Consider the following 10,332-nt stretch of genomic DNA (forward strand, 5'->3'; position numbering starts at 1 on the left):
TGGTTTCAGTCTGCCCAGTGCCCTAAAACAAAACAGCGCTTTCTCTGGGTCACAGCTCATCCCCCTCGCTGACAACGGCGGTACGCACACACACTTCTGAAGAAGAAGAATGGGCATGTGAGCCAAGCTGGGCCTCCCAGGACCTCGCCCCCTCTGGCCATCCTGACAGGGAGACAGCTGGGGAAGTGGAGAGTGAGTCCTCCTTCCTCTTATGTGATCCCAGCAGGGCGGGCGATGATGGGTCCAGCCGCTTGGAACTGGAGTAAGAGGACGCAAGAGAAGGCAGCCAGCTCTCAGAGAAGCAGAGATGCGGTCCTGGCAGTGTCCCAGTCGCCCCAGGCCTTCCGGGAGTTTAGTTACACGAGGCAATAACAAATGTCCCTTTGCCTAAGAATCCATCTTTTTATCAACAGCAGCCTGATATTACTTTAGAAACACCAGTATTTACATGGATAAGTGAATTATGGAACAACAATGTCCGACAATAAAGGAATAGGTAAATAATTATAGCATAGCCACTCTATGTAGTTATCTAGCTATTGATTACCAACAGTAAGTTAAAATGTAAAACAAATTACATATTTTATATATAGGTATACATATGTGTGTATTGAATGAATGAATGTTTTTTATGACAGTGAAGGAGAAAAGGGATGAGCCATTTTAATCTAAAAAAAAAAAAATAGGTTATCTAACAAGTTTTGTTAACCTAAACAAATTAAATTGTGAAAGATGTAAGAACTGACTATGAAAACGGCACCATTATAAAAGGACCCCAGCCAGTCTTGCCTGTAGCGCATCCGTAAAGGCGCACGAGTCAACTCTTACTCTTTTCATTCAACTCAAGTGTCATCTCCTCCTGGAAGGTTTCCCTGACTGCTCCATCCCACAGAGACCTTTCACACCGGACACACAAGCTACCTTAATTAGCTCCAGATTGTAAACTGCTCTGCATTTTGTCATGTATAACATTTTTTCAACTCCCTGGAAAAAAAAATGAAACTTTCAGAGGCCATGCCTTGGGTTTTCATCAGCAACTAAACCTGGTACATCTGGTATTCAACAACATCGAATGAATACAGGGAGATGTCTCTTAATAACGTGCAATAAACTGGTACACTCCAATATTGCTGGTGGCAGCATAAACTAGACCAGGCTTTTGGACAAATAATTTGGCAGCATGATTAACTATTATAAAACATTTACACCGCTCGACCCAGTAATCTCACTTCTCAGAATCTATCTAGGGATTTCAAGAGAAAACACCTTTATACCCAAAGATGTTCATGGTAGCATTTAAACAGCCAAAATGTTCAACGGAGGAAGAAATTAAGTAAATCATGTGACATCCATTCGGTGAAGAGTATGCACCACTCAACATAATCACTCGATAGAGTCTACTACAACATGCGACATGCCCACAATAGGGGAATGGATCCAAGGACAGATGGTTTTTAGCCTCTGATTCGAGGCGGGCCCAGCAGCACCAGGACTGAGGGGTGACACGGAAAGCCAGAGTTACTTAATTTGAGTGCTGAAGCTGTAAGTAACAATTTCTTATTTTTCTAAATTTCCATTACTGCTCTCTTATGTTCATTCAAGTTTTTGTTAAGCTATACAAACATTGTATTTAATTCTCTCGTTAACATTAGCATGAGGATTTCAAACTATGGCTCTTGGCGTCCCTGACAACAGCAGCCACCAAAGAACTAACCTCTGGTACCCATGGCTCCCTTCTGAGCTCTCTAATGATTCTGGCCTGCCCCAGACTCTTGTGCAGGTAACTCAATTAACCTGCGCGCCAACGACCTAGGTGTCAACCATCACTCAAACTCAGGCCTTCTCCTACCTAACTGCAAGGCTCATGTATCTGGACGTAACTCTCAGGACGCTGAATACTTACATTTAAATATAATAGAAACTTTAAAAGATAAACTACCTTTTGCCCGTCAAATTAAGAGAGAATTTTTTAAATACTAACACCCAGGACTGAATAGAACAGTCTTAAAAAAAAAATCACTCATATAGGGAAACATGGCATAATCTTCTCAGAGAACCATCTGAGTCTATCTGTAAAACAGTCCTAAAAATATTCATATTCTTTGACCCAGTAATTATATCTCTATCAGGGGAAAAAAAATCAGTGGATAAATATTTATGTATAAGGATGTTTGCTACAGCATTTGTTATAAGGCAAAAAAAAGTATAATGACCTAAATATCCTATAATGACAGACTAGTTAAATAAAATCTAGCACATCTAAGTGATGAAATATTATGCCTGCACAAAAAACCATGTTTTTGAAGAACATTCATAACATGGCAACATACTAAAGAGAGAACACTAAATTAAAAAAAACGGTGAAGAAAAGTGCATTTTCAGTTGGACACCAATAATGCCTGGGCCGGGGGGAGAGAGCATAAAAGGACCGAAACATCAACTAGTGAGGACTGGTCATTGCTAGGTGATCAGATGAGGAACAAAATATTTTCTTCTGTATATTTTTCGGATTTTCTAAGTTTTCTGCAACGAATCTCTCCCTAAAACCAAAAACGGCCAAGCAGCGGCAGCCTCCCAGCACTGCCCGCCACCAGGAAGGGAACGGGGTGCTCACGTGGATGGCGCAGTCTCCTTGGCTCTTGTCTCGATGAGCTGCCTCCAGCTCCTTCTCTAGTCTCTCCTTCTCCTGCCGCAGGTCACTCAGCTCCTGGGTGACCTTCCTAATGCTCTTCCGCAGTCTGTGGTTCTCCGTACCCTTGGTGAGGTTTTCTGAGTGCAGCTCAGCCAAAAGGGCTGCCTTTTCTAGCAGAGCAGCCTCGCAATCTGCAGCCCCCTAGAAGAGGAGGGAGAGAGGGGACGTAGCTGATTTTCTCAGCTCGTTAAACAAACCAAGAAATTGGTGCTCCTTTTTCACCTGGGGGGGAGGGGTTAGCATAAACATTCAGGACCCAACGCACAAATAATACGAAGACTGAAATAACTCGGGGTGACGTTTATGTTGTGATGCTGGTGTGAAGGGGTGAGGGACCACGACTGTGTGAAAACTCTTTTTATGACGAGAAGGAAAAGTACAGAATGTCAACGGGAACTCTTTCATGGGGTGGGAATATAGCTGACTTTTTCCCCTTCACTTCTCTGTATTTTCAAAGGTTCTATGGTTAATGAGCATGTAACTTTTATAATGTTTTTTTTTTATTCAAAAAGACTATTTTAAAAAGGTAGAATGAAGAGCTTCATTTGAAGAGCAGAGATGGATTCAAGCCCTGGCGATGTTGAGATGTTGATTTACATTAGAATGGCTCAAACCCAGGGTCGTCTGGAGAAAAAGAAGTGGCCAGTACGGTAACCCAATGGCAACCTCAAAAGGCTATAGATTCTGCAGAGGCCAAGGCCTAAATGTGTCAAGTACATTTTTACTTCATTAACGCAGTTTACTGGAGAAAATACATATGTGATTATCGAGCATATAAAAAAAATGTTCTAACTCGCCAATAATGAAAAACAGCAAATTAAAACAAGCTTTCATTTAATAAGTGAGATTGTTTTAATGAGAGTATCTAGTGCTGGCCAGCTTACGGTGAAATGACACAATGAATACTCATTTCCTAAGAACTGTCCAAGCATCTAGAAGTCAGGAAATATGCTGGCAAGAATGTGTATTGATGATATATATATATATATATCAAGTGTGGATGTATTAACTATTATAAAACATTTACACCGCTCGACCCAGTAATCTCACTTCTCAGAATCTATCTAGGGATTTCAAGAGAAAACACCTTTATACCCAAAGATGTTCATGGTAGCATTTAAACAGCCAAAATGTTCAACGGAGGAAGAAATTAAGTAAATCATGTGACATCCATTCGGTGAAGAGTATGCACCACTCAACATAATCACTCGATAGAGTCTACTACAACATGGGACATGCCCACGATAGGGGAATGGATCCAAGGACAGACGGTTTTTAGCCTCTGATTCGAGGCGGGCCCAGCAGCACCAGGACTGAGGGGTGACACGGAAAGCCAGAGTTACTTAATTTGAGTGCTGAAGCTGTAAGTAACAATTTCTTATTTTTCTAAATTTCCATTACTGCTCTCTTATGTTCATTCAAGTTTTTGTTAAGCTATACAAACATTGTATTTAATTCTCTCGTTAACATTAGCATGAGGATTTCAAACTATGGCTCTTGGCGTCCCTGACAACAGCAGCCACCAAAGAACTAACCTCTGGTACCCATGGCTCCCTTCTGAGCTCTCTAATGATTCTGGCCTGCCCCAGACTCTTGTGCAGGTAACTCAATTAACCTGCGCGCCAACGACCTAGGTGTCAACCATCACTCAAACTCAGGCCTTCTCCTACCTAACTGCAAGGCTCATGTATCTGGACGTAACTCTCAGGACGCTGAATACTTACATTTAAATATAATAGAAACTTTAAAAGATAAACTACCTTTTGCCCGTCAAATTAAGAGAGAATTTTTTAAATACTAACACCCAGGACTGAATAGAACAGTCTTAAAAAAAAAATCACTCATATAGGGAAACATGGCATAATCTTCTCAGAGAACCATCTGAGTCTATCTGTAAAACAGTCCTAAAAATATTCATATTCTTTGACCCAGTAATTATATCTCTATCAGGGGAAAAAAAATCAGTGGATAAATATTTATGTATAAGGATGTTTGCTACAGCATTTGTTATAAGGCAAAAAAAAGTATAATGACCTAAATATCCTATAATGACAGACTAGTTAAATAAAATCTAGCACATCTAAGTGATGAAATATTATGCCTGCACAAAAAACCATGTTTTTGAAGAACATTCATAACATGGCAACATACTAAAGAGAGAACACTAAATTAAAAAAAACGGTGAAGAAAAGTGCATTTTCAGTTGGACACCAATAATGCCTGGGCCGGGGGGAGAGAGCATAAAAGGACCGAAACATCAACTAGTGAGGACTGGTCATTGCTAGGTGATCAGATGAGGAACAAAATATTTTCTTCTGTATATTTTTCGGATTTTCTAAGTTTTCTGCAACGAATCTCTCCCTAAAACCAAAAACGGCCAAGCAGCGGCAGCCTCCCAGCACTGCCCGCCACCAGGAAGGGAACGGGGTGCTCACGTGGATGGCGCAGTCTCCTTGGCTCTTGTCTCGATGAGCTGCCTCCAGCTCCTTCTCTAGTCTCTCCTTCTCCTGCCGCAGGTCACTCAGCTCCTGGGTGACCTTCCTAATGCTCTTCCGCAGTCTGTGGTTCTCCGTACCCTTGGTGAGGTTTTCTGAGTGCAGCTCAGCCAAAAGGGCTGCCTTTTCTAGCAGAGCAGCCTCGCAATCTGCAGCCCCCTAGAAGAGGAGGGAGAGAGGGGACGTAGCTGATTTTCTCAGCTCGTTAAACAAACCAAGAAATCGGTGCTCCTTTTTCACCTGGGGGGGATGGGTTAGCATAAACATTCAGGACCCAACGCACAAATAATACGAAGACTGAAATAACTCGGGGTGACGTTTATGTTGTGATGCTGGTGTGAAGGGGTGAGGGACCACGACTGTGTGTGAAAACTCTTTTTATGACGAGAAGGAAAAGTACAGAATGTCAACGGGAACTCTTTCATGGGGTGGGAATATAGCTGACTTTTTCCCCTTCACTTCTCTGTATTTTCAAAGGTTCTATGGTTAATGAGCATGTAACTTTTATAATGTTTTTTTTATTCAAAAAGACTATTTTAAAAAGGTAGAATGAAGAGCTTCATTAGAAGAGCAGAGATGGATTCAAGCCCTGGCGATGCTGAGATGTTGATTTACATTAGAATGGCTCAAACCCAGGGTCGTCTGGAGAAAAAGAAGTGGCCAGTACGGTAACCCAATGGCAACCTCAAAAGGCTATAGATTCTGCAGAGGCCAAGGCCTAAATGTGTCAAGTACATTTTTACTTCATTAACGCAGTTTACTGGAGAAAATACATATGTGATTATCGAGCATATAAAAAAATGTTATAACTCACCAATAATGAAAAACAGCAAATTAAAACAAGCTTTCATTTAATAAGTGAGATTGTTTTAATGAGAGTATCTAGTGCTGGCCAGCTTACGGTGAAATGACACAATGAATACTCATTTCCTAAGAACTGTCCAAGCATCTAGAAGTCAGGAAATATGCTGGCAAGAATGTGTATTGATGATATATATATATATATATCAAGTGTGTATGTATCATATAAACATGTTCACACCCATCCCAATAATCGCATTCCTAGGATTCAATTTCAGGGGATGAATTCAAAATATTGGGGGGAGGGAGCCTAATAAAGGCTTTCAGTATCCCGCTTCAGTCCAGGCGCAGCTGGTCCCCAAATCTAATCAGAGTCATTCATCACAGAATTACTTAGAACGATAAAAAATAAGAAACAACCTAAATGTGCAAGAATATGAAAATGGGTAAGTAAAATATGATCAAGCTACACAATGAAATCTTAAAACTATATTTACAAAGAGTTGATAATATATTTCTAAGTCACAGTGTTATATGAAAAAATGAAAGATCAAATTGTAAATGATCTAAAAAATAAAATGCGTGCATAGAAAAAGCCTAGAAGGAAAAATATCAAAACGTTAATAGTGGCTGAGTGATTTCCTGGCTTCCCTTTTTCCCTCCCTTCTAGTCCTCTGAAAAGAAAATTTTTGAAGCATATATAATACTTAGAATCAAGAGAAAATACACTTATTTTTAAAAAAATCTCTGCCTTGAATTAGACTGAGGCTCAAGATTAAAAATTCAAAGGCAACACTTGAGCTCTCAAGGTCAGAACTCGGGCCATGGATTAAAGGGACTGGCTCCAACTTCTTGGCCTCTCCAGGAAATCCATCCTGGCCGCCACTGACAGGCTAGTCTCAGAGAGTAGGCTACCACCTTGGCAGTCTGGAGGAGGAGGGGCTCTGCTGCTTCCGAGCCACCCATGGCCCAGCCATCTGGGCCCATGTCCCCAACTGCTACTTAGGACACAGCGACAGAGGCTGAGGGAGCTCTCCATTCAAACTTCAGAGCAGGTTTTATAGAAGCTTCTGTTTCAGTTTCCTTTAAAATTAAAATAAGTAAAAAAAAGTGGGAAAGTTAAGTCACAGGCCAAAAAAAAAAAAAAAGTATTTGGGGCAGGACTTATTTAAATAAACTCAAAAAATAAAAGAAAATAAACAACAACCAGAAAAGGCCCATCCATTTTTCAGTTATCTTTTATTAAGGACTGATTATACATATGGAGCTAAAACAGGCACTTTCACACACATTAATCTCTATTTTTCATACCAACCCTACAAAGTACACATTACTATCCCTCTTTAAGTAACTGAGGCTCAGAACTGTTAAACAAGTAGCCTGTCATCAGACTAGAGTGATTACAACTGGGATTCACAGGACTCCAGAGCCCGTGTTCTTTCCACTGCCTTGCCCATGGCCAGCGCAGATTCCAACACTAATAAACGACCAGGAATTGAGATAAGCACTGAATTCAAGGAGGGATGGCTAGAGACAAGGGCATGAGTTAGGAGCTGGTTAGACATAGAACAGCAATAGTTATTATTTAAATAGTTATTAGAAAGTGATGAAATTTCTGCAGGATTATCACACAAGTAATGACGGCAAAGCCTCTTTAAAAATCCAAGCTCAAAGAATTCAAATTCATACATTCTAGTCACTTCATAAAAACACTTTCCACATTAAATTTTCCTTAAATGGCCCTTTGCAAAAACTTCTCTGGAGAGTTTTTTACCTTTTTCTGCATGACACCCTGCTTTTTGAATTCCATCTCATCAGTTAGGTGTTTATAAAGAGTGGCAAACATTTGGCCCAACTCCAGCTGGTCAGAAACTAAAGGCCAAATATAATATTAAACAAATCACCCTTCCCTACAGTGTACAAATCCATTTAATAAAGGCAGAGTCAGAAAGCTCAGAGTTCAAGTTCTAGCTGCAGGTGTGACTTGGGGGAAGTTAATTCTCTAAGTCGTTTCCTCTTCTGTGAAAGTAACAACCTCTATTTCACAGGGGTGTTGTGAAGATTAAATGTGATACAAAAAGTTTCATTTCGGTGCGTGCAGGAAAGATAAACCTAGTTCCCCTTTTCCATCACTTACTTCGTTATCTTTCATTTCCAACTAAAAGGTCATACGGAGTTTCCACAAACTGAAATCTATGTGCATAATACCACCAGCAGAAAATTTGAAAAACAGATCAAAGTAATACTATGTTTTTATGTTAGAAGATGTGCCATGCAACTTAAGGATGAGTTAACATATACTGAGTTACAACCTGCACCCTGATACTTAATTAATCCTTGTAAGGATTATGTGCCATAGTGTGATTATCCAGACTTTAGGATGAGCAAGCCATCTGGGAGAACTCAAATATCTTGTCCAAAGTTACACAGTTAGTGAAGAGCGGAGCCAGGACTCAAATCCATGTCCCACTCCATGTTCTTCCCAATAAAAAATAATATGGTATATACATACAATGGACTAAACGCAGCTGTTTAAAGACTGTTTAAAAAGCACAGAGATACACACACACACACACACACACACACACACACACACACACACTCATAAACATGTGAGCGCATGTCAAACTGCTGAAATCTGAACAAGGTCAATGGACTGCACCAATGTCGACTCTCCTGACTATGATATTGGACTGGTTACACGAGATATTACATAAAGGGTAAAGGGCATACAGAAATCTACTGCATGTGAATCTACAATTATCTCAAAATAAAAATTACCAAAAAAAAGATTGGATAGATCTATATATACTACCACGGTAAGAAAGTTTGATGGAAAAAAAGATTATAGAACAAAATACAAATTATGATCCCATTTAATTTTTCGAAAGCGTTATATATATATGCATGTTTGTATGTGTAAACATGCACTATTAACAAAGGTGTTAATAGTGAACATCTTTGGACATGAATTTATTGGTAACTTTTATCAACCTTTTCCCACTATTTTAGTTGTTCCATAAATTTCCAACAATGTACAATTTTACTTTTATATAGCTGGGCAGGGAGGGGAGAAAAAATAATGTCATTTCCAATTTGAAGATATATGTTTTTTCAGTGGGTAAAAAATATACATACTTTTAAACGGGCAGAGCCAGCCCACACGATAACCTTCACAGTGTCGTGCCTGTGACTGGAATTCGCGTCTCTGGGCTGTGGCAACCGCTTCAAGAGTCTGAATTACTTGCTGTTGCTTCAGTGTCAGGCTTGATGCCAACCCTGTGAGCTTTGGCTATTTTATTCACGCTGCAATTAGTTCAAATCATATATCCCGAAAAGGCCCCAAAATAGGAGAGAAAATGCATTTTCAAGTGTCTGTGTCACATGGAAACTACGTATACTTCATAATGAAATAACCAACATAAGCATCCTGTGTGCGGTGACTCACACAAACAATCGGAACAGTGGAAAGAACACAGACTCCACAGTCAGACTTGAGTCCAAGTTCCAGCAACCTGTTGAATCGTAAACACGCTGCCTTCGTGGGTAAGGACCAAATGAGCGCCCTCGGAACAGCCAACAAGACACGAAGAACCTCAGGAGCTTCGACAGGTCCTCACCTCTGTACATGGCAAGACAAGAAACCCGCCAACTCTGTGCACGACCAAACCTCAAAAACCATTCTGAAAGTCTATCGACTAGGACTGAGGGCTATGAAATTAATAAATGTACGTATAAATCTAGATAACACTTAAATGTATAAGTTTACTTATTTCCTTTCAAGGCCCAACATAAGTCAAATATCTCAGTGCTTATAAGGACGTCTGATCTCTGCTTGTCAATTGCCTATTTTTTTTTCTCAAGCAACGGCAAATACAAATGGTTTTCCTAAAAAATCAGCTTTTAAAGCTTGTTATTTTTTACATGAAGAGCTGAGTATGATCCCAGCTCCATTTCATCAACCACTGTCAAATGGTGGGGAAGGCAAGTCTGAGGTTCCAAAAGCAGAGACTGGTCTCTCCTTCTGGTGCATTAGGATTTAAACCAAATTATTTCAATTATTCTTATTGAGAACCAAAGTTCTTCTAAAGATAAAGCATGGGATACGAATCTTAGGACTCAAACAGCCTCAAATGAGATTTAACTTCTACTTTATAACTAAACACAACACGAGTGGAGGTGTGCAAGGGGAGAGTTTCGGGCAGCATGAACTTACTCGGATGATGGAGCTTTACTCATTAAGTTATTAGTAACAGGTACACGCTGTACAGGGGAACTAGAAACATGAGAAGAAAATGTTAAAATAATTAAACACACAGAACTAAAATTAGCAAGAGAAAAGGA

General features: G+C 40.0%; 1 protein-coding gene across 1 annotated transcript in view; it reads right to left on the minus strand.

The window, feature by feature from the left end:
* Positions 1-10,332, minus strand: part of CDK5RAP2 (CDK5 regulatory subunit associated protein 2) — a 169,843-nt gene that overhangs the window by 107,369 nt on the left and 52,142 nt on the right. The window contains 1 exon segment of the mRNA XM_011360968.2: positions 5,128-5,346. Within this exon segment, the coding sequence (XP_011359270.1) occupies positions 5,128-5,346 (219 nt within the window).

The sequence above is a fragment of the Pteropus vampyrus genome, unplaced genomic scaffold (assembly GCF_000151845.1).
Source record: "Pteropus vampyrus isolate Shadow unplaced genomic scaffold, Pvam_2.0 Scaffold61, whole genome shotgun sequence".
Classification (NCBI taxonomy): Eukaryota; Metazoa; Chordata; class Mammalia; order Chiroptera; family Pteropodidae; genus Pteropus; species Pteropus vampyrus.